Below are 24,895 nucleotides of genomic sequence, written 5' to 3' on the forward strand. Positions count from 1 at the left end.
CTGATTCACTATTTATTTTGTTGAAACTTTGGACTTGCTATTCCATTAATTGACTGTTCTTTTTGTCTTTGTATTTACTTTCCCAGATGTTCCAGCCTATCATTTTACTTATTCTCATCCTTGTATTATTTTCATCCCTTTCATACACAACAATATTTAAACTTGTCTTCCTTTTTACACTGTTTTTTGTACTGTAAGTCATTCATCATTTACTGTTCATTGTAGTGTTATTTTCAGTTTGTTTATTTTGTCCACCCTCCAAGATAAGAAGTGAAAGAGACATAGTTTTTGTAATAGCCACTACTGTAAAAACACTGAAGACTACTTGTTTGCCAAAACCAAAAAAAAACCAAAAAAGCTGCAAAAACCATACCAAAAAGTCACCCAGTTGAATAGGAAACCTGCTCACCACAGTGTTCCAGGTAAGCAAACAGACAATGGTATTTTTCACTTTCTCTGGTTTTATCATTTTTGGATAAAAGTTTCCTGGGTGACTGAAACCATTTTAATATTTATTAATTTGCATCAAATCAGAAACAAAACAGAAATATGCACAGTGGGTGTGAGGACTCTGTTACTTTTCTCTTCCCACTCCCAGAAACAGAATTTGTATTCTAGCCACATATGAATAGTAAAATCGCATTCCATGTTTATTCTGCAGTTGTATATCACAGCTTGTATATATGTTTTGCATGACTGTGATGATGATGTTTTCCAGGACTGTATTAACATGGATTAGACACCCTGGAGGGGACAAAATCAGAATGCTTGGTACATAAAGCACTCTGGAACTGTGTCTAGGAGCTGGAGCCCCTGAGAATGAGATGCCTGAGGAGGAGGTATCAGAGTAGTTTAGGAGTCTTCAGAGAGATATGGGCTGGCTGCATTTTCTCTATGCTCTAGAAAAATGGCCACGCTGGAGTCTAACTTGAACTGATGAGAGTGATGTAAGACACCTTGTCTCACGTTGAATTTATCAGATAACATTTCCCAGTCTGTAGCTACCACAACTTTACATTCTCCAGGTTTCAGAACGAATTTTGAATGAACATGGTAACTCTTGGCTTGCTGAGTGACCCCTATCTAACCATGCTGTTGGTAGCCAACCACCATAGGTGAGGGAAGCTTGTGTGCATAGGTCTGCATCAATAGTCACTGAATATTCCTGTCTTGCTTATGAGAGGCTGAATTAAGAATACAGGCAACTCATTACCTTTCTTCCACACTTACATGGGCTGTTCCTACAAACAGTAGATCTCCCACTGTGAAAACCTCATCTGAAATGTCCAACAGGGCTCAGTTCTCTTTTCTGTTTTATCCAGCCTATGTTGAAACCATTAAGTCCCGCAAATGTGAATTCTCCAAGGGTGAACAAGTATGTGTACTAATGACATTTTTTTCTGCAGTTACCATGTTAAATAATCTAATAATGAATAGTGGTAATAAAAAAAGCAGCTAGCAATAAGGATTCCCTTTGACTTATGCTAGCACTTTGTTCACTTAACCCATTCCCAGTGAGAAAAGTTCATCTCCACACCTGAGTTGTGCTCTGCTACTTGTTGAGAGAAACCGCTTTGAGAGAAAATCCTCGAAGGGCAGCAGAGGTGGAGCAATAAAATTTATGTTTTAAGAACAAAAAAATAGTAAACTCAAAATATTTGGTATTAAACAAATATTATATTTTTCTCCTTGTTTGTCTAGCTTTCTCTCAGCATACTCTGCAGGTGTAGTAACCTTATAATTTAAATTATTGGCCTCTTTGATTTAAATACTTATTGCTGCCAGGGGATGCTGTCATTATCTATTTTATACTTAGCAAGATATGTCTAAAGGAAATTAGAATCAATACATATGAGATAATTAGATAGCCTTGACTGGTGACCCAAATAAAAAGAAAGTCAGGCCCAAACTAATTTTGAGGAGTTTCTAAGCTGCTTTCATATGTGTTCAGACAAGAGATGGAGCTAATCTCTGCACAAACACTGGCGGTTACAACCCCATTGCTTTCTCACAGTGTTTTTTTCTTGCATATAGCTGAACATTTCCTAGGCCTAATTCCATTGGGCAGCAACAAAACAAATCAAAGATGAGACTTTTTGAGACGTTTAGGGAGCTATTGTACAGGCTACAATCTGAAATAAAAGCACACCAAAGTATACAAAATTATTTTAGAAGTTCCCCACAGTCTTTGACTCTGTGACGAGCACAGAAAATGATGAGGAGCCCCACAGAGAAATCTCAGTGAGAAATGAGATGTGTTTTTCCTGTCTTTTTTCATTCTCCTTGAAGGCAGGAATTGAAGTGGCTTATCTGTTTCACACCAGATATTGCATAATTTAAAAAGTTGCTGAGAAAGCTAATAAAATCTGTATGAACATTTATTCTTCGCCAGAAGACAAGATCTAGCCAAAGAAATAAATGTTCTGTCTTGCTAAATTGAACTTAGTATTACGAAATGCAGCAATTATACTTGCAAGAAAGAAAGCAGACTCTGCTCACTCATTTACTGGCCTGGTGGGCAAAGACCACTTCACAGGTGAGTGAATAGATGCAGCTGAATACATCAGCATCCTCTAGCAGGAATGCAGGGGAGTCAGGCTGGGCAGAGACAGACAGAATACTGCTGATTCACTGATTCTGCCTGCTGCATAGCTTGTAATTCTGAAGAGCAGTTATAAGAAGAGTACAGATTTTAATTGCATGTGGCAAAAAGCTGGATATGCCAGGTTACCTATCAGTTCAGGTCTCACTTAGCAGATTCACGGTTCCCATTTTGTAACATTCTGGTGAAATATTAACATTCTGGGAAAAAAAAAAGTCGTTGAATTTGAACCATGAGATTGCCTTAATTTAACATTTCTCTGAAATATTACTTTCTGTTTCCTGTGTTCCCAAGGAATTAATTCCATGTTCTTTCAAAAGGAAAAATCTTTCATCTAGGGGTCTCGTTCTGACATTTTTACATTTGTGTAAATTGGCAGTAACTCCAATGAATTTTTATGTAATTTAGGGAAAGATGTATTTTTTCCTTTAATGCAACCAGATAAACTCAATTGTATTTGTTTTCTATTTAGAGCCAGCTCTGAATGCCCTGACAAAATCTTTCTGCAAATATTTTCTTTACTGCTACTGAAAAATTCCCTTGAAGTTAGAATGATCATCTTCTCTAGGATCAGAGATATTTCTTTCAACCAAGAATATCCGTGCCTGAAGTTCCAGTTTAGAGATAGAATAAGTGTCTGCTGACACATGTCACCAGTGTTTCAGAATCAAAACCAGAAGAGAGCAGGTGCTATAGTGCAGAAAAATGCCTGGCAGTCGGAAAATAGAAAATTGCCAGAAACATGGCTGTCTAGATATGTGTTATAAAAAAAGATGAACTGCACATGAACTTTGGGAGTTGTTTACGAAAACAAGCAGAGCTTCAGGGTATTACATGCCCTTTCCCTTAATCACCCCAGAATCTGATAGGTGAGTAGGAGACTTCTAAAGGCATCAGTATCACGGACATAGTTCCCATTGGCTTACATGCCTGTCTCTGATTTAATGCCAGGGGAAGTGATATTCAAACCCAACTTTTGCCATTACACATGCAGTTGCCTATGAGGAAAATTAGAGTGGCTCTATTTAAAGTAAACATCTAAACTATCTGCCACCGATTTCCAATGTAACCTTGGAGAAGCGACATGACATAACACGTTGTTTGCTCTGTTTCTCCACTGAGTTATGTTACTATCTCAGAAGTGCACAACAGTAAGAGGAGACAGAATTTTTACTCCCTTCTGCCAGTTTTGTGTATATATATACCAATTGTATATATCCACTCCTGAAATGTATATACCAAGATTATCAAGATGTCCATCATTCAGGAATCTAATGTTGTGGATGGGTTGACTGCAGTGACAGCTGTGCTCTTCCTTCTTGTCACTAGTTTATGTTGCCATAGCACAATGGGTGTGCCATAATCAAACTAGTGCAGCAGAACCGAAGATGCCCTGAAACAGTCTTGAGCACAGACTATTGTAACCAGAATACACACTACCCTGAGTATGTAATCAGATTATAGCCCATGCTGAAACTCATGCTGCTTTACCTCCAGTCCTGCATGATGAAGAGAAATTTAGCAGAGGGCTTGTTTAAAATGCCCTTGCACCTTTTGTTTGTTGAGATGCTGACTTTTGACACAAGTAGAGCTGATGCCAGATATAGACAAAATATGCTTTCCTGGGGAAGCAATGTGTTGAATGTGATAAATCTTCCTGCTTATTTTACCTGTGCCAGATGCCAGAAAGCTGCTTTGGCCCCTGCTGCTGGAGGAGAGACAGTAGGGACAATTTTTGTTAAATAACTTTGTTAAATATTTTGTTAAATAACTTCTTTTCCTCAAAAGCAGAAGTCACTACTGCTACACTTAAGGGTATATAGAATAATGATCCCAGATTTTCAGAACTCACTACATGTTTTCTTTGTCTCAATTTTATTCTGCCTTTTCCATATTAGGATGAGTTTAATGTGGCCCTTTGACCTATGAGATGGGTCCAGTGCTTGTCTCCTAATGAACCCTTCAGTCTCACACATTTCTAATTCTTCACACTGACAGAAGTGTAGGCCTTTGCCTGAGTGAAAACTCAAGCCTGGGATTTAATCCATTGTTTTCTTTAATTTTACTCCTTTTACTTCAAAGAGTTCACACAGCAAGACTAGAGGGATTGAGTTAGCAATATTAAAGAATAATAGCCTATGCTGACGGATAAGAGTAAAAAAACATGTCTTAGGAGTCTGTCTTCATGTGCAGTGGTGCAGCTGTGCTGGCTTCAGGGAGGAGGCTGTGCTGTGGCACCTGGCCTCCAGCTGTGGGCTCAGTTCTGCTCCCAGGCACTCCAGCTTCACCCCCAGCCATGTCAGCTGGTGTTTGGGTCCTAATGTCACAAAAGAAAGTCACACTGTTGCTTTATTTTTAAATCCTCAGAGTTTAGAGTCTGGGGATTTTCTTCAGGAACATTCAGTCGAGTACTTGGGCATCTTTGTTCAATTTTTAAATCATCTTTAAAATTTTCACAAACATCCCAAGTCCCATTATTTATGTTACATAGGAGCAGAATAAGCACCCCAGTAATGTATTCACTAAGACTTACTGCTAGACCATATAAGGAGAAAAAATGTGTTTTGCCTGAAACCTGATTTGGTATTTACTATAAAATGCACCCAGAGCTAAAATCTTTATACTGTGCATGGATTTTATCACAGATAAAAACTTACTGTTCTAAAGACGAGAGTGCTGACTAAGCAAAGGTTGTGTGAAACCTCATATCATGCCCTTTGTCTCACTGATCCTCTTGTCATCAGCTGCTCTGCCCACAAAAATATATGTCACTCCTGCTTAGTGCATTCTAAGACACCCATCTGATAGCTGGATTTATCCAGTTTTATGCTGCCTGAGTCAAGTATTTTGGGGCCCTTCTCTAGGTACATGTGGGTAAAAATGTTCTCTGAAATGTGAATTTACTAACTGTGCCTCAGTCACTGTCCACAAACACATCCAAGCACAAGTACCCAGCAGGGCAATGGTATGTGTGTGCGAAGCTTCCACCCAAGGGTCTCTCTCAGTTGCAAAATGAAAGCAATTTAACATACAATGCAACAGGAGAGTTGTGGGCAGAGACAGGAAGAGTGAGCTGGGCTCCTTGTGCCTGTGGCTCAGCAGGGGGAGCAGCTATTTTTCAGCATGCTGGCTTCAGAGTCTCCTGTGGACTTAGACTTGCTGGATCATTTTTGTCACATACATTCCCTTACCTTGCCCCAAGCCAACACTTGCTATGGGCACTCCCAGTGATTTATATCCAGACCAAGGTGTTTTTGTACCTTCCTTACCAGACTTATGCCGGAGATGAGTTTCCTTGTGAAAGGGAGACTCTCCATCCAATTTCAAGTGCTTTGCTTTGCTGAGACACCAAGTGTCTTAACAGACTGGAGAATCTGATCCAGAAACCTTATAAAGTATCGGGAATATTTGGGTATATACCAAAGAAACCATTATTTTCATTCCCAGAATGCAAGACAGTAGGATTACACAGTGCCTAATAATTCCACACTTCATAAGTAAGAGCATATTTAGAGTACAGAAAAAGATTTTAGAGAGGAGTGGTTTGCTTTTAGCTCTTTAAGATAGCTGTTAACTGACAAAACCTTTTGTTGTTGTTCTGCTGCTTTAAACAAAACTCCCTTTAAAAAGCAGTTTATGAGGATCAAGTTGCAAAGCTCAAAATAATCATACTGAAAAATAAAACCCTGAAAGCTGGGTCTGGAAAACAGCAAAAAATCTGGACCACAATAAAAGAAACCTAAAATTGCCTATTGTCATAGCTTTAATATTAACACTATCTGCTTTGGCAAGCTTTAAAGACTGGACTGCACTATAAAACCTAAAAATGTCCTGGACTTGGAGTTGTTTACACAAAATATGAAGAGATATAAAGTTACAGAGCTGGGGGCTGGAAGAGGTGGCTTTAAAACCATCCTCCATGCACTGACGTCACGTGGAAGCCAGCTGCGGGGATGATGCTGAACGGAACTGTTTTTCAGTTTGCAGAAGTTGAGGAGTTATTCAAAGAGAGTTACAAATACTGCCCCAGTTGAAAGGTTGTGTCTTGCTGAGCTTTCTTATTTCTTTTAAAGATCAAGATTCACAGAACTGGATCCCTGCTAGTTACGTGTTTCATTGCTTTCACTGCTGCTTAGAAATGGACAGAGAAACTTCTAAAGGATTTCTTATTCCATGAAAGGTATGGTTGCAGTTTATTTTAAATCAGTGGTTTTGAACACTTTAGATTAAAAAAGAAAGCATATTACTGATGCAGCAAACAGTTATTTAAACATCTAATGTTATTTATATGTAATGTGATGTTCATGTATGTTATATATGGTCTTTATTCTTAGAGAAAGACTTCATTAGTTCAGTTAGTTTCTTCAGGGCAGGCAGAGATATATTAACAGAACAGGAATGACGGAGCATTGTGACCACTTGTCTTTCTTTTTCTTTCCTTCCTTCTTTCCTTCTTTCTTTTTCCCCTCTCTTCTTTCTTTTCTCTTTTTCTTTCTTGCTTTCACTCTTTCTGGCTCTCATTTCTCTCTATTTCTTGTTTCTTTCCCTTCTCTCACTCAACTCTACTTTCTTTTTATGGATAAAGCACACAATATTGTGACACATGGCACATGATTATAACTGAATACATATGTTTACAATTTTCTTAGTCATCCAAAATACAACACTTTGTTGGAAATATAATTTAATTTCATTTTTTTCTGTAAAAACAAGAGAAGATTTGTGTCTCTGAATGGTTGTGTACATCCAATCTAATTATAATCTGTTGAAAAGTAACATCTTGGCTGATGTCAAACAGATTATTTTCAGAAGTTGATAGAGGTTGTTTGCAAACTATTTTGCATTTTTAAAATGTGGATGGAAAGGGAATGGGTATGATATGAGGGAATAATGACTAACATCAAATCGTTGCTTAAAACGTTTTTTGCTTGAAAGGAGGAAGGACTAAAGGAAAATGCAGCTGATGTAGACAAAATTGATTATTTGCTTGAATTTGACTGCTGTAATGAGCTTCTGACCTTGTCTAGGACATGCAGAAATTGCCAATACTGCAAGAGCACAGATACTGTTCTGATCTACAGAGCAAATTATAATGTGGCATTTTACATGCCTTTGCATTGCTTAAGCCACATGAAATACCCATGGGGACATCTTAGTGCACTATACAGACAGAGGGATACTACCAGGACTGCATATTGGATTTTATTGCTAGTAGGGGAAAAAGCAAGCAACACCCCCACCCCAAAACAAAACAAAACAAACAGAAAAAAAAAAGGAGGAAAGAGATGCAGAAATAGGAGTTAAAACTCTCTGAGGAACTGATCCACTGTACAACAGGAGCAAAACTGTATAGTCATTCAGCTGCTAACATCAATAAATGTGGTTTTTTTCTCAGAAAAATTCTCAGAGGAAATTGTAGAAGTTTAAGAAGCAATACAAGCTTTTTGTGAATCTTAGAGCTATAAGTGACTATCTGTAACTTCGGTAACCTCTTTCAAGACTTGATTTCCTTCTCATGGTCTCATCTCTTTTTATAATCGGAGTTCCACATGAAAAAATTAGATTGTTAAGATTAATGCAAACATGGCAATAGTACTAAGAAAACACTAGGGGCCTTTTCAACACTATGTTCATGCTTTAAAGGAGTACATATTATATCTGTTCTTATATGTGTAAAAATAATATGCTATACAGTATTGACCTTTCTAGTAATATGCTACTGATTAAAGTATGGTCATTATTACTATGAGTACACTAGCAAAATCACCATTTGTGCAAATTGTTGACAGATTATGTCTGCCTGTCTTGTTCATGATTTCACAGCATTTACACATGGAGTTTTTAAAATTTTTTTCTGAGATGTATTTGTATAGGGTTTATAGTGGAGCAGAGAGTTTTGTTTATTTCTCAGAGATATCTTGAAAGGTTATAAAGGCATAAATGTAGCCAAAAAGCTAACAACTGTACTAAAAATTGCAATCTTTGAATTAGCAAAGTGAGAAAGTATGCAAATGTTTCTAAAGTTCATTATCACTAGATGTTTAGACTGCAACAGATCTTAAACGCAATAGGATTTTTTTACAAGTTGTTTTTGGTCGACACTTACTGAAGTCTGGCACAAAGCTGAAACACTGGCCTGGAGAGGTGCAGTCTCTATAGCCTGGCTGCATTCCCTAAGAAGCCGGGAGCAAACCAGCGCTTGGCTTCTCTTGTGGTGAGAATGCTGTGCTGTCTTTCAGCAGGTCTTAGTTTCAAGGAGTTTCATGTTTTTATAAAGCTGCCCTGTATGTTTTTGGGCAGGGGAAAGACGGAGGGTTTGAAATCTGTTTGTAGGCAGTTGAGGGACAGATTGCCATTTCAGAGGCCCAAGAACAGGTGCTTGGGGTAAACTGTTTTGCAAGCCCTGAGTTAGGATTGGGCCCATGATGGCTTGAGAGGTCCTTTGGGAGGACTTGCTATGACCCAAAGACCTGAGTAAACTGTTGGGTTTCATCTGAGCTCTTCTGCTTGTTCATGAAAGAGTCTTACTTCAAGTTTGGCGTCATCTTCCCAGTGAGCTGAAATAACACAGACACTGGTAAACAGTGATTACACAGTAGCCACAGCTGAATCAACAAGACTTGTCCAATAACATATAGGATGGGGAAGAACTTTGTGTGAAGCTTAGGAATAAATTTTCACTGTATCATAGAAATGAAATGCAATGAAATGAGCAGTTCCTGTGAGTTTACAATCACTGATCGTCAGTCAGGGAAATGAACAAATTAAAGGAAGGTAGGGTGGTCTTAGCCCTAGTTAACCCTCTGGTAATTCATTTGTCTGCCTGTTTGATTTCTGGCAGGGGACCAAAGCAATGCAGAGATGTTTTATCACTAGAACTACATTTATGTCCACCCAAGTAACACAACAATTGGCTTTGAGAACTAAAATTAACAAACTCAAGTATCAATGTATGTGTACCAGCCATTATACCACAGGAGCTATCATAACTGAATGAATGAGTGTTATTTTGGTCTTGCTGGCATAGTAAATGCGCTGATGGTAGTGGGGTTTCTATTGTAAAGCCTAAGAAATCGAGAGTAACACCGGGTCCATTAAATCTGTAGCTGCTTTGCTCCAAAGCCACATGAGCAGGTCTAAAATATTTCCCCTAAAATACAAATATTTAGTGGTTCATATAATAATTTTTTCATTCAGAGACACTAAGACACTAAAGACTTCTTTAGGGGAAGAAGAAACCAGAGTACAAATCAGTTAAATATTCTGAGAAAGGTTTTGAACTAGATTGGAGTTAGTGCTATTGGAGAATATTTTCTATTTTTCCCTATGCTGGTCCTGAAACTAACATGTATAGATTTAGATTTGTAAATCCAAAAAGCTTGAACCCTTTATAGTGACTGATAGTCCTTTATATAGTAGAATGATGCTTTCTACTGTATATATGTTTGTACCTGTTATTAGCTTTCCTGTCTTGTTTTTCTTCATGTATTCCAAAGCATATAGCCATGAGAATTTTCTGCATATATCAAGTTTACAGTCTTCAATTGCCAAAAGAATGTCACAGTCTTTGTTGTGCTCCATGCATGCATGAAAGGAGTGCATGAGTAAATATGATACCTTTCCATTTGCAGTTGTCTTTTGGACAAACCTAAAATAACTTTTGCCCTCAAGGGCAGATGTTGCAGGATCCCATGGTCCTGAAGTGCCATTCAGTATTATACAGACTCAAATTCATTGAAAACACGTTTATAGTGAAGAGTAATGGAAGATGCAAAGTGGCCATGGTACAAAGCCCACTGTGGCAGATGTTACTGAATTCTGTAATGCTAAATGCATGTCCCACCTCCCCCTTCCAGATTGGGCCTCTCTGCCCTTGGGTTTATGTCCTGTAACACTTAGTTCATCCATATTTCAGTCACACTCCAGATAAATATCAAGCAATCATATGATACTGTTTCCTGAAAGCACATTTCAGTTATGAATTTTGTGAAATTGCTTTGTTATTTTTTGTTCCCTGAAAGCTAGAATCAAATACAAATAAGACTTATTCTGATAAATTTCCAGGAAACATTCAGGGAAGAAAGAAAAAAAGCAGAGCTCTCTTTGCTGTTGCACAGACTGTAACCATGGACCTGCATAAACAACTGGAGAATACTGAGAGGAACTGGAATAAAGAGAAGATGGAATTGCTGGAGAGATTTGACAATGAAAGGAAAGAATGGGAATGTCAATGGAAAATCATGCAGAAGAAAATAGAAGAGGTACTTCTAAACAAAACTCTGAGCACTACCATTTTCACTTGGGGTAAAGTGACATGGAATCACTTCAATTTTTTTTTTCTAAATTTTATCTGGTTTCTTATGTCTCACTGGAAGTTTCTAATAGCTAGGATGAAAAACCTGGGATTAAGCAGTATTTGCAATTGCTCATTTAACAGTCATGAATAAAGAGCAGCGGGTGAAATGTCACTTTGTTTGTGATGAGATTGTTAGCTGTACATACTGCTGCCAGTTCTACTGGGCATGAGCCACACTGCCTATATTATACAAGTTTTTTTCAAGTACATACTGAACAATATGGAGTTTAGGAAAATACATATTTAGTAACAAAAAAATCTAGGTATCATAATCTGGCAAAAAGGAATCATATGGCAATGTCTGCTGGGGTAAATGGTAATATTAAAAAGAATACATATTTTAAATGCAGCATGATATAGAATCATTCTGGCTAGAACCTGTTCCATTTATGGATGGCTTTTAGGAGAGGGAACAGGTAAAGTAAATAGCATGAAAGTCCTGACACCACTTGTGTTTACACATAGTAACAAACGCTCACTCCCTGCCATTTGTAATGCATCTCCTTCCAGAAATTGTTATAGCAATTATTTATTATTCTTTTATCCCCAAATTGTCCCTGCAGCAGAACCCTGTGGCACTATAATGCATTAACTGAGTCTGTTTGGCTACATATAGAGGCAAGTTTTTTCATTAGTGAACTTTTCACATTTTTCATCTAATGTACACATGGAGTAGTTTTTTCTTGCTCTCTGCCAACTGTCCTGTGGCTGAGCAACACAGGAATGTATGGCAGAGATTGCTGACATGAAAGTATGAGAAGTAAAATGGTCAGAGCCAAAGGAATTACAGGCATAAGGCATACACTGCCCATTAAACCAGCCTGCAGCATAACTCCATAATGTCAGCTTTCTTATATTTTACCTGCAATTCTTACTTGCAGACTTTAATATGATGGTCTTTGCCACATTTTTCCTTTTGTGTTAGGACTTTTCTGTGGAGTTGTACCTAATTTCACTGCCAAGGTGAGAATACTCCAAAAATTAGTAATGTGATCTGTATATGTAGTTGAATTTCATTTTCTTAGGTATATGAAGCATTTTGGAATGATGGTAATGAAAAGGTATTCTGGCTATTTGTAGTTCTGACAATGTCAACAAAGACTGTTTTCATCATGTTCTTTATCAGCACATGGATTAGGAAAGCATGACTGAGACAGAAAAAGCGATAAAGAATGGAATGGGGCTGAGGGGAAGAGAATGAATCAAATTGCTGTGTACTGCAGGACCAGACAAACCTGCAGGTGATACTGCACGGTTACTGGTAATCTAAGGTCTCCTCTTAAGATATGTCATAGCTGCTCTTGATTTCAGTTGCCTGACATTTCTTCTCCAAAAGCCACATGCCTGGAGAAAAGGGGAGATAGATACCTTTTAAATGCCATCATCTGTAGAAAGATTTCCTCAATAAAATTTTCACTACCTTATCAGCTTGTATTTTTATTTGGTAGTTTTCTCTAGCCCATCAAAACCTAACTTAATTCCTGGATTCCTCCAGGAAGACTTGTGTGGTATAGGAGATGATATTATAGTTATGGGATGGTATCCGTCCTTCTTACTGCTATGCTGAATCCATATGAAGCTCTCAATTTCTTGGAAATGGCAAAGTTCAGCCTTCAGTTTCCATGAGCAGCTGGGCTTTGGAAGTGAAATCTGAAAGCCCAGGATGAGGTCAAGTGTTAAGTCTCTGAACGTGAGAATACTTGTCATCCACAGCACTACCCATGAAATAGCCGCATGTTCTTCATGTTATTCTTTTTCACTGTCCTTTCAAAAGCTGTTGTGGTGGCCTCGTGCACTGTGAGAGGGCAGGCAGATGGCTGTTCAGAGGTGCCTGCTCTGTGCTTTCTTTGTAAGAGCAAGTTAAGAATGAAGGTTTATAAAGAGCCATGGGATTCTTGGCACTGGGAATTATACTGTAAGCACAAGAGATTTTTATGATGTTGCTATTTTTTTCTAATGTATAATTTATCACGGTTCATAGTTTGAATGGGCTGGGCGACAGGAATTAACACTTTTTCATTTACAAATGAAACCACTGGATCTCAGCAGATAGCATGGAAGAAGAGCGTGACAGTGCATTGCCAAATAAAACTATTCTGCAGTACTGATTTATCACTCCAGTCAGAGGGAAGAATTCCACTTGCCTGAGAACCAGAAAAGTCTGCTATAGTGCAGATGGCACTGTATTTGATGTGAATTCACTTCCTCTCCTTCGACTAATATACTTTAATAGGCTGTAACATAGCCAGAACCCTCTCCCTCCCTCACATTCCCCCACATTCCGTATCCATCAGGTCAGGGCTGTGTCCACCACAAGTGCAATAAGATTACTTGGAAGACAACCATACAGCTTCCAGCTCAAGACAGAGCCATTGATCTCATGAAATCTCTTCCAATTCCAACCATGGTTAAAACCATGGCAAAGAGTTTGTGGATGGTAACAGCCCTTTCCTTATCCGGTGACAATAATGGTGTGTGAGCTATTACACTAGGTGACTCAGCACTTTTCTACAAACACATGTATAAAAACTTTCCAATCAGTGCTACTGAGTGAAGCATTGTTAACAACAGAAGATAAATATGTATTTTACCATAAAGTTCATTAGAATACCATGATTTAATAGAAGGTTCTATTGTTTTTTCAGCTCTACCAGGAGGTAAGACTTAGAAGGGAGAGCAATATGAATGTCCGTGATAACAATGCCATTCAGAGCAAGATGCTGCAGCTGTCTATGCATTCCCCTACTTTGCAAGAGAGTGACACAGTGGAGCTGAACTTTCAACACAATATGGAAAATGACAAAATGGAAAAAGGGAGTTTGCTCAGTAAAACAGGACACGAATGTAAAGAAACCAGAGCCAAGAGCAGAAACAATACTCTGTTAATGGACAATCTGGCCTTTGAGAACCATGAGGAACTTGAAGACAGCCACAGCACCAAGCCTTCCAAGAAAAATACCAAGAATTATATTGGTGATCTCAATGTAGTAAGTAAAGTATGAGCATGTTTCAGTTACAAGGGTGAGGAAAATACTGAGGACTTTGGCCTGCCAGGTTAACCTAAAGAACTGATCTCCCTGGTTTTAGCTTTCCAGCAAGTCACTACTTCCTCCTTGGTTGCTATCAGAGAGTGTCCTCTCACTATTTAAATGTGTTAACAGCATGCTCTTTACCTCTCTTCCTACTGTGGGGGCATTTTTGTATTTTTTCTTGTGCCACTTTCCTCTGCTGTGAGTCTGAAATGCGAATGACCACAGGTTTCAAAATAATTCTGGAGATACCATTTAAAACACTTATATTAAAGGACTGTTTTTATATTTATAAAGGCTCTTAAAGAACTTGCCAGAGTCAGTGAAGAATTATGCAGCTATCAAGAAGAAATTCGAAAGAGGTCCAACCACAGAAGGTAAAAACATATTTGGAATTCTTATATTAGAGGAAGAAAATTAATAATGAGACTGTGGTCCTTTTGCTGTTCACTTTGAAGCTGGGTTTGCTATTGGATTTATTAGGAGTTGGGCAGTTCCTACCATCCTAGTGTTTCAGTGCTCAGCATAAAACATTCAAATTAAATTTACTGAAATATGACAAAAGAGCGTGTTTTATTAGCAAAATGGAGTTTTTCTCCAGAACCTACAAATTGAAATTAGTATTTCTGTGAGATGAAATTATACTTGTTTCTAATGGCTATATGGAGGATTTGCAAAGTGAACAGGTAGTTCTATCTGCCCTGATCCCATTTTCATGCAGTTCTATACAACACTGTATGTGTTTGTCAGGCTTGGAAGTTTCTTACTTAAAGCCCAGATCTAGCCATAAGCATGGGGGATATATCAGGAACTGACAACTCAAGAGTGCAAAGAAGGCAAGAGAAGGAAGAACCCCGTACATTTGTACTAATGGAGAGATAGCAAGTCAGCCCCTGAAAGGTATGGCAAATGAACATTCCACTCTCTGTTAAAAATTCGATATTTGTGGTCTTCTTTAGCAAGCTAAATACCAGTCTTCTTCTTGAGTTGTGCAGAAATTCTCAGGTAACACTGAACTGCTGTTGTGATGGGGTGCTCATGAAAGAGATTGAAAAAGGCTGTCGCGGCTATGCTGAGACCCCATGGAAGTGTGCATCATGGCAAGCTCTTCTCAGATGCTCCCAAAGAGAAGAGGGGCTTCTTACACTCCCCCATGCCATCAGTTGGCTGTCTGTCACTAGTTTATTATTGTAGCTAGGCTAGTGTTTGTATCTTTAAAGCAAATAGATTCATAGCTGACGTGTGGTTTCTAAAGGTGATTTTTTAACATATCTCAAAAGACATTTTTACTGTCATGTGTAAGGTTAGGAAACCTATACAAGGGAGACACTGTGTCCCGAAGCTTGCTTCAGTCAGTTTATAATCAGGTAGATTCATGGGAGTTATTAGAACTCACAGGATTCCTCTGTCCTTATTGTAGGATAGGTAAGAAAATGAACAATCATCTGAAAAACTCAGGAAAAGAATTCTAGTGGCACAGGGAAGGAATACAAATTCCTTGTTTTGATCTTTCTTCAAATTCTTCATGTATGTTTCAGTTATGCTGGGTGTATCAGCTGCAGCAAAACTGCTCCCAAATCTCTTTAAGCAGCCAGTGTTAAAACGCCTGCTCATGGGGGAATGAATCCATGATGAGGTCCCCTGGAGGGATCCTTATTGCTCGTCCCTAAAACACTTCTCCTGTTATTTCCAGAATGAAGTCACTTCCTTTCCTGGGGGAATTTGAGGAAACCCAAAACACGGTTATTCTGCCTGAGATGAACCATGTGTCCAGCAATGAATCACAGACTTCAGTTGCTTTTGAAACAGAGGAACACAATAATAGGAAGAATCTGATGAGCTCCACCAAGGCTTTGAAGGACATGTCTTATGGTGATCTTACTGGTGACATAGGAACAGACTTCAGACCTTGGCAAAGGAAAGAAGCTCCACCAGTTCCTCCACGGAGCACTTCTCGGCACCTAACAAACTCACTTTCTGCAGTTGTACAGCTTTCTGAAGCACCAATAAGAGACTCAGGCATCAAAAGCAATTACAAGGTTCAGGACTGTTGGAGTGGAGGGAAACTGAAGAATTCTTCACCTGTAAACAAGAATGAATCTGCAGCAGGCTGTGCAAATGAAGGGCAGGCTGTGAAAGTTCCTGTGATGGTAACTGCTGCGGTACCTGTAACCAAAAATGAGTGCAAAGTTCCAACAAGTTTCTGCCATAACACATGGGCATATGATGTGGTCAAACTTGGAAAAGACAACAGAAGTGAGCCTTTCCAACTGTCAGCCCAAAAGAGTTGTTCAGATGGAAATATGGCCCAAAGCAACAAGATGCACCAGAAACAAAACCCCAAGTCTCACAGCAGCCCTTTTTACAGTAATGACTTTTGTACCCCCGCTACCCTGCACAGTGACCTTTTGGAAGACACTAGATATACTTTGGGAAAGACCCAAAGAAATGAAATGTTAGCAGCAAAGATCGATGAGTTTAATCGGACTGTATTTCACACAGATAAACATAACAATGCTCTGCAACAAAACCAGGTGCCTCAAACAGCATCAGAAGATCACAAACCCTGTGGGCCACTGTGTGACTCTGCTACTAGCAGGACAGACACTGTAAATACATCTTGTATTTCAAATCCCAAACTCTCTGTAGCCAAGGAGCAAGAAGCTAGCAACCCCAGCAAAGCTGTCAGGACAGCAGGGCAACAAAAACAAATGAATGGACTTCCAAATACTAGTGGTTATAGGCACATGCTCCAGGAGCATGACTGGAGACCAAGTAATTTATCTGGTCGCCCGCGTTCAGCTGACTCAAGGTCGAACTATGGTGTTGTTGAAAAGCTTTTGAAAACCTATGAAAAATCAACAGTGACTTCTCCCTGTAATGCAAAATGCTGCAAAGATAAGTGGACACAGGCAAATTCTGAATTCACTGATGGGGGTTGCGAGAAACTGAGTCAGTATTTAGAAATTCTCCAGATTGAGCAAGAAAAGCAAGAATTTCCGAGGAATTCAGCCAAGCATATTGGGCAGCAACTCAAGCAAGGAAAAGAGAGACAGAAGTTACCAGAGGTAAGGTTCATAAGAATGGCAAGACCAGAAAAATTGTTTCATACCAATCCTCAGATTCTAAAATGAGGCAGGCTAATTTTGTGTTGTAAATAATTATGTAGAAATAGATATTTTAAACCAAGATCTGGATGAATCAGGAGCATTTCCTCTGCAGATTATAGAGTTGTAGAAGGGCAGAAGCATATAAGTAAGAGTGGAGACGTGCCAGATTTTGATCCCTGCTGCTGTTCTATAAAACTGTATTTTAACTGCAATGCAGTTACGCAAGGATTGAACTAGTGAGAAGTGCAATCAGGTTTTAACCCCATCTTTCCTTCCTTTAGTTATTTCATAAGCCTTCTCAAAGGACTTAAGCACCCTTGTCCATGTCCAAAACCCTGGAGGTCTTAGATAGCATTCTTCAGCATCCAGGGTACTGCTTGGTTCAGGATTTCCTTGGAACTGCCTATGACAAGGGATATTGTAATTCCATAAATTTTCCAGTAATAAAGTGACCTCCTCTTACTCATGTCTCAGTACCAGCTTCTCCTATATATTCAAACATACGCTCACAGAAACAGAAGATCATGGCATGACTAATTAATTTATATTTGGCTGAATTTTATTTCCAGAAGTTTAGAAATATTTCCTTTGACAACATTTTTTCTTAATGAAGAGAGAAACAGATGGTTTGGAAAATATACTATAAATTGCAGGTTCTGTAAAAGTCCGCAAAGAAAGAAAAATATTTTTTCCTGAAGTGCTCCTTGGCCAACAAACACAGATAGATATGCCCCTTAGAATCTTAAAAAGAAGAAGGCAGGTGTGTTTTGAGCTGAGAAACTTAAATGGTTTCAGACTGTCAGCTGGTATGCTTTAAACTGTCACAAATTCACAGACTTCAGTGGAGCTATGTGGATTTAAGCAGCTGAGAATCTGACCATGCAGATTTTCTTCCACATGTCTTTCTGACAGCCTTGCATTGAACCAACATCTCTTACTTAGCAGACACATCTTTACTACAGCAAAGAAAGAAAAACCCATGAAGCTTACCATTTGTTTTTCATCTGATAAACTTTTGACAGGAAAACAATTTCTCAGCAATGGAGGAAAGAAATAATGACTAAATAATGACTGAGTTTATACTGATGTAAGCCCAGAATAACTTTATTAAGCCAATTAGATTTTATTTCTCCATAGGCTCACACTTTATATTGTCATTTCTATCTGAACAAACTAAATGTGGAATACTGCCTGATTAGGAGTTACCATTTTAGGTCCAACAGCATGCATGTCACAGAGCTGTAAAGAACTATATATGACATGAGGCATGTGGTTTATGTTCATTATTTCCAATTCATATCGCTGTAGCTATGATCAAGATCTGTTGGGTTTCCTAAAGTTCTGCAGGTAGACATAACACTGTATTAATATGTAAACATTAGTTACCAAGTGTGAACAGCTTCACACTGCACTAATGGAAACAGAGTTCTTAACAGACTATGTGACTGCTGAAATAGGATCTATCAAAAAATACCTGAAAAATATGTAGATCATACTTCAGTAATATAAGATGGTATTCTGAGTTCTATACTTAAAATAGTTTGCAGTGTTCATTGAACAAAAAAACCTTCCAAAAATTAAAATAAATAAGAAGTAAATGTCAGTTTTGTCTTGCACTAACATTTTATACCTTTCCTTGTGTCTGACACTTGTCTCCATGTATTTTAAACCACAACTGATGTGAGAATCCCAGTACATAGAAATAGCTGTTCTTTTGCATTCTGTACATGACTGCACTCCTTTTAATAGCTTCCGACCACCTGTTCTGAGGTCACCACAAATGTCTTCCTGCATTCCCGCTGCATTCCGCAAAAGCCTTAACTTGTTAAAGCAAGGAATTGCCTTTGTGTTCCAGATCTGTGTGCCAGCTAAATGTTCAAGTGAGAAGGGTTTTTCCCGTCCCGCTCGGCCAGCAAATCGACGCTTACCTTCCAGATGGGCATCTAGATCCCCCTCAGCACCACCTGCTGTGAGAAGAACGGTGTACAACTGCTCTGTCTCCTTTCGGTCAGAGACCTCAGTAGTCTGAACCCAGGGCTGGGTTGGATGGTGTTGTGAAAGCTCTACGCCTCATTATAACTGTGTTTGGTATGTGTCATAGCAACCAGTTCTACACCATTGTATTTTGTCCAAGAGAGTGACCCCCACCACGTGCTGGACAAAGCATTCTGAATCTTAGGTCATCATCACCGTGGTCTTCAGTGTTTTTATTGAGATGAAATAACTATACCCCTGGTTTTCTCTGGGTTTTTTTTGGTAGTAGTTCACAAGGAATTTATTTTGAATGGCATCTTCCTTAATTTGCCAATCAACTTTGAGTCGAAACAATGTATAGTGCTGTATATTCTGACTCTTCTGCAAACAGCAGAACGTAAAGCTGTATGCATGATCATGTGTTTGTAGGTGCATGTGTTGGACTAGGAAGTATACAGGCCTGTACTTAGAAGAGACAAACTGTGCTAGTGTTGACATTGAAATTGCAACCTATATGCCTACGTATATATATACTTCATGTTTATTTTAAGAAGTTTGAAATATACAGTCCTGATGACATTTATATTTTGTATATCTTTTACATAGGTTCACAGGCGTAGTATTTAATGTAAAAAATACTTAAATATTCATTTTTTGTGACTGATTGCAGCGATAATGCCTTGCACAATATGTATCTGAAGCAGACTAGCTCGACTGATTTATCAGTCATGCTTCATGGCATACTCGTTCGGTTTCCTAACCCTTATGCTAGGTCAAAATACCCAAACATATTTTTTTCTGAATTAAAATATTATATGATTTGTAATATGTTAGCCTTTTTCAGCACCAGAGACATTTCTGAAATGTTCCAATCCTTTAAAAAGCTTAAATGTGCCATTTTATATATAGCATACTGTAAACACTTTGGTAATTTCAACTACTGTAACATACAATTTATGAAGGGAAGAAAAGGGTTATATATGCTCAATTCTGTAAAACTTATTTTTCCTTCTAGCATTATACTTTGAGGTTTGGCAAAGTCAAATAACAATGGACTTGTTTACTTTCACTCAAGGCAGGAGAACAAGCACCGCTGTACCCAGTGCTGCAGCCACACTCCTCTTTTACTCTTCTCCTAGACTAGAGTGCCTGAGCCACTTGCTCATTTACTGTTCCCCGACTGACTCGTGGCAGTCAGTTCCAAAGTTTACTTGCACTCTGGCAACAAGCTGCATCTAGTACGGAAATATTGCATCGAGGTATGATCACAATTGTGCCCAAAATCGTAGACACGTGGCGTTGCAAGTATGTTTTTGCCATCACTTGACTTGGTATTATGGGCCATCTGAATGACATGCACAGAGCCTGGCTTGTTCCTTCCCACAGTGTGAGAGAAACATGGATGCTTCTCACACTCTGAACTTTCAGAAAGACAGTGTCTGTTATCCTGGAATTTTTGCAACCTTTGTTAGGCTGTCGCTGGATGCATAGTGCAGTAATGATGATAAATGTTACCTTTAAGTAGCATGTCTAGGTTAAAAGGAGTAAAGAGGCACTTCTTCAACATCAGCCTGATCTTGTCTTACAACTTTTCTTCTCCTGGAGAAACATAGGATGTTCAAAGGAATTTTAAAAATCATCCCAGGATCCATTAATGTGCGCATCTTATGTGAATGTAAAAAGGATTTCAGAGAGAGTGTAGGCTTTTGTCCTAGTGAATTGTATATGTGGCAATATAGGGAAAATTAATTGTGCTTAATTTGGTAGTGATCTGTTGTCCTATTCCAGTCATGTTGAAAATTCACACCTTTTTTCTTCCTTTTAGGACCTTATTGTTCTTTCCTCTACACAGCTTTGATTTTGAAGAGAGAGAAAACAGGAGGCCATGTGTTCTGAGCAATATAGCCTATATGGTAGCATCGGTAACTATTTGAGCTTGCCAATATTAGAACAAGCAGGCATTAGAGTGCTAAATCCCACCTTGTCATGCCATTGTGGCTGTCTGCTTGGCAAAACCATGCCCAGAGTAATTTGCCCTATCTAGACTTCTGGTCCTTTCTAAGTCTATCTCACTAAAATATATGAAGACTTCAAGCCAATCAACAATTCATCAAAATTTACTCAGACATTGCGAAGTTCTTGCTGGAAAAGATACAAGGACAGAAAATCTTGAGGAAAATTTATACAGTTTGGATGGAGGCAAAAGTCTGTGTGCTTAAGTGAAAAATCAAGAGTTCTATAAATTTGTCTGCTTGCCCTAATTTAGAGATTGCACTCCATTAATTTCCTTAGCACTAAAAAAATTAGAGATGATTCACAGTAAATTTGGAACATGGCTTAATATTCTAACTGGAAATTAGCAAACCAAAATGCCTTGAAAATTGACCTTTTAATGCCTAAGTAGCTGACCAGCTTTAAATGCCTAAGGCCGAGGAAAGAGTAATATGAAAGAATTGTAAAAAAAATGGTTCTTTATTTCAGTCAGAGATGACTGCAATAACACTCTTTAAATTACCTCTAAGGTAAAGTTAAGCAGTTTTGTTCTGAAAAATGGTGGTGCACTTTTGTTTGAAGTATTTAACTATGAAAGCATTTCCCTTGATTAGTCAGTGAAGGTGTTTCTTTTGTTCCCTTCAGTTTCTTTGGTTACCTTTGACATAGACCACATTGTTGAATAACAGAGAAAGGATCAAATATCGACAACATTCCCTGATGTATGTAAGTTTAATGAACAGAAGGTTTTTGAAATAAACTAATAGGTCAAGTACAAGTTCATTTTGTCAAGGTTTTCTGTGTCCGCCTAATTACAGACATTGATTCTGATGCCCAAAAGTATCAAAACTGGTGATTTTGGTTTGCAGGTGGCTAGTTGGACATACTAATTTTAGAAAGTTGCCGCTGTCACTGTTTAAATATTTTTTTCAGCTGCACTCATAACAGGGCCAGTGGACTGTGGTGATTTTTCTAGTTCCCATAACTGTGATTACTGAACCACAGTAATGGCTTTATTCACTTATTTGCTTAAGGGGAAGAGCTCCGTTGGGCTCCGTTCTCCTGTATTATTTCTGAAAAGGAAATCTACACATACACACACATTCATGCAAGAAACATAAATGATCTAAGTATAACTTGACCTTCCTATTAATCCTAGTGTCACCTATGGAAGTGGTGAGTTTTGTAAGCCTGTTTTAATATTATTCTTCCATATGCTGTCTGAAGTCTTAATGCAGATACATGTTTTTCTTACTTGCACTCTGACTGAGTCTAAAACTCTATTGCATGCTTGTGGACCTTAGTAACTCTCTGCAGACACAGTCAGCTGCCCATTGAAATAGGGATGCCACTAGGAATCAGCTGACTGGTACTCAGTTGACAGAAAGCATCATTCTCCTTCATGCTGGGAGATGGAGCCATAATTGTTCCTTGAAGCCGTTTTAGGGAGGAACATGGCAGGGTAGAAGCACATAGAGTAGAATAATTTAGACCTTATCTGCACATCAACAGAGCAGGCCACCTGGAGGCTTTAAAACTGGCCTGACTCAGCCTCTGCTAGAGGCAGAAGGAGTAGAGAAAAAGAATTTCCTTTAAAACCCCTCGGTATCATTCCTCAAACTCAGAGTACATTTCCACTAGTGTTTTGTCTTTACAGTGTTAGTGATAGACTTCTTATGTATCTTTAAAATGTTGCTGAAGAGATGAACTCTGCTTGTTCTCCACCAACAACAGAATTATCTTTCACTATTACACACACTGTAAGGGAGTTGGCTGTTATGTATAGGAAAGAATTGGCAATCAGTAATATAATTTTCCAGAGCATTCAAAATACCAATCTATTTTTCCAGTTGTCCATTTAAAAAATTGTTTCTGTAAATAGGGATTTTGTATCCAAACAGCTTCAACAGCATTTTAGCAAAGATCTACAGCAATACAGAAAGCAGGACATTTCCCTTACAGTTTTGTTATTTCTGGACTAAATTTCCTAGCATGCAAGAACTTATGCAATTCTCACAGTGCTGCTAATGCAAAGAATTTCTTTGGCTTTGAGATATGTAACATACAACTCTAGCCATTATACTGCTGATATTCTCTATTGGACTCATCTGTAATGGTGAATTTGGTTGTGTTCATGCTCTTTAAACTGAAAAGTGGAATGCATTTGCTCTAAATGCACTAATCAAAGCCCCTTGTTGTCTCTCTGGTCTTTCCACCCCTTCTCAATTTCCAGTGGATGTGTATTTTTATGTGGTTTATTGCCATCGGTGTGTATGTATATGTCATACCATAGGACTTTCTATCTGTACTGCAGCCAAAATATTTTTTGGACAGCCTATTCTAAAAAGTTCTGATATTACTACTACCATTCATAAATACATTAGATCTTGATCTATTGTTTTGCATCACTGAAAACACACTTTCTTCATCAACTGTTAGTGGCATATATTACACAAAACTTTGTTTTTTGAAGTTATATTTAAGCTGCTTTTGAAGTTTGATTCTACCCCTCCCCCTTGCATCTTTTGTATTTGCAAAGTGCTTGCATCAGCAGAGACATCTTTCTGATGTGTAGAGTTGATGCAGTTGCTGTGTGGCTGTGGGAGCTCATGCCTAAGGGAGCCTTGCTAACTATGTTACTCTAAAAAGTATTGTATCAGAATTTCCATGGGGTAAGAGAGATTGAACCTTCAACATGATCAGAGTGAAAGTGTGGTTTATGCCTTTTCTCTAGTACCTGCATTCTGCAATATTTCTGTTTAAGGGTCCAGAGTTTGTTTCCTCCTAGTGGTGCATGTCTGTGTGTGTATGGCCGAGATGTACTGAAAAATGACACTATAGGGGAGTCCATACATCTTACACTTTTAAATCAGATTATCTAATGTGTAAGCCCAAAATATTCCACTCTATTGCATGAGATAATGTTACCCTGTACTACAGAGTAGATTTGATCCCAATATGAATTGGGGGGAGAGAGCAGAAACTGCACAGATAGGCCTAAAGTATGTAATAAAAGCAACTAAGCTGTGCTGGCTGATGTTAAGGGGTGAGCTAATGGGGTGAGGTGACTAGTCACCTCATTAAAGCCAGAGGTTCTTTAATACTAGGTCTCAGTGGATGCATAGACTTCTGCTAACCTGCTAATGTGTCACAGGGATTGTAATGCTGAGAAGCCTGATTTTGATTGCTCTTCCACCTGGAGGGATGCTACTTGCCTGTGGCAGATGTGCCTACATAGTCTTTTGCCAGTGCCCCTTAAAATTCTGTAAGGTAATTTACTGCAGCTAGAAGAATTTCTAAAACATAATCACAGTAGAAAAGGACTTTCATTAAAGAAAATTGCATTTATATGTGAACTCTGTGAACATGACCACTGCCAACTGTCATGGTGACTCAGAAAATCCGACTGAGTTTTACTGCTATATCATGAGATATCTGCAGCAGGTCAGCTGTTCTGGTACCATATATGATGTAGAGCTGCTTAAGATATTGTTGTTGGAAGCGCACCACAGACAGATATGTGTGTACATACGGTCTGCTTGTTTCTTTGCAGAATCTTTCTAGTTTCCACAAAGATATTCTGTTTGTTTTGGGAGTTTGGAAATTTTTTTCTCCAAATTTACCTGAAAGCAATTGAGCTACCCAAGTTATTGCTGATAAGAAGTCTCATAGGTGTTCTTCCGAAACCAAAATATCTACTCAGAGAAGTAGCTGGCTACCAAAGGAGGTAAGATGGTAAGATCTAAGTTGAACAAGCCAGTTCACAAACTGGCTCATACGCTGTTACATGTCTGTGTACACATACACACACACATCTTAGGAACTTATCCTC

General features: G+C 38.5%; 2 protein-coding genes across 5 annotated transcripts in view; both read left to right on the top strand.

Moving 5' to 3' along the window:
- Positions 1–378, top strand: part of MTCL3 (MTCL family member 3) — a 35,029-nt gene extending 34,651 nt beyond the window's left edge. For 2 of the 4 annotated variants that reach the window (XM_064649558.1, XM_064649560.1), the window contains exon 9: positions 87–177. Coding sequence is in view for 2 of the 4 variants with exons in the window: in XM_064649557.1 (XP_064505627.1) it covers positions 87–197 (111 nt within the window). In the remaining 2 variants the exon portion in view is untranslated. Of the gene's footprint in view, positions 1–86 lie in introns of all 4 variants that reach the window. The other 2 variants (XM_064649557.1, XM_064649559.1) reach the window with 1 other exon arrangement.
- On the top strand, positions 156–21,841 carry KIAA0408 (KIAA0408 ortholog). Its single transcript, XM_064649561.1, has 7 exons — positions 156–422; positions 6,676–6,782; positions 10,667–10,863; positions 13,604–13,945; positions 14,285–14,364; positions 15,681–17,055; positions 18,953–21,841. Exons 2-7 carry the CDS (start codon positions 6,776–6,778, stop codon positions 19,124–19,126), a joined length of 2,175 nt encoding a protein of 724 aa, XP_064505631.1. The 5' UTR covers positions 156–422; positions 6,676–6,775; the 3' UTR covers positions 19,127–21,841.
- Positions 21,842–24,895: the final 3,054 nt, after the last annotated feature.

The sequence above is a fragment of the Pseudopipra pipra genome, chromosome 3 (assembly GCF_036250125.1).
Source record: "Pseudopipra pipra isolate bDixPip1 chromosome 3, bDixPip1.hap1, whole genome shotgun sequence".
Lineage (NCBI taxonomy): Eukaryota > Metazoa > Chordata > Aves > Passeriformes > Pipridae > Pseudopipra > Pseudopipra pipra.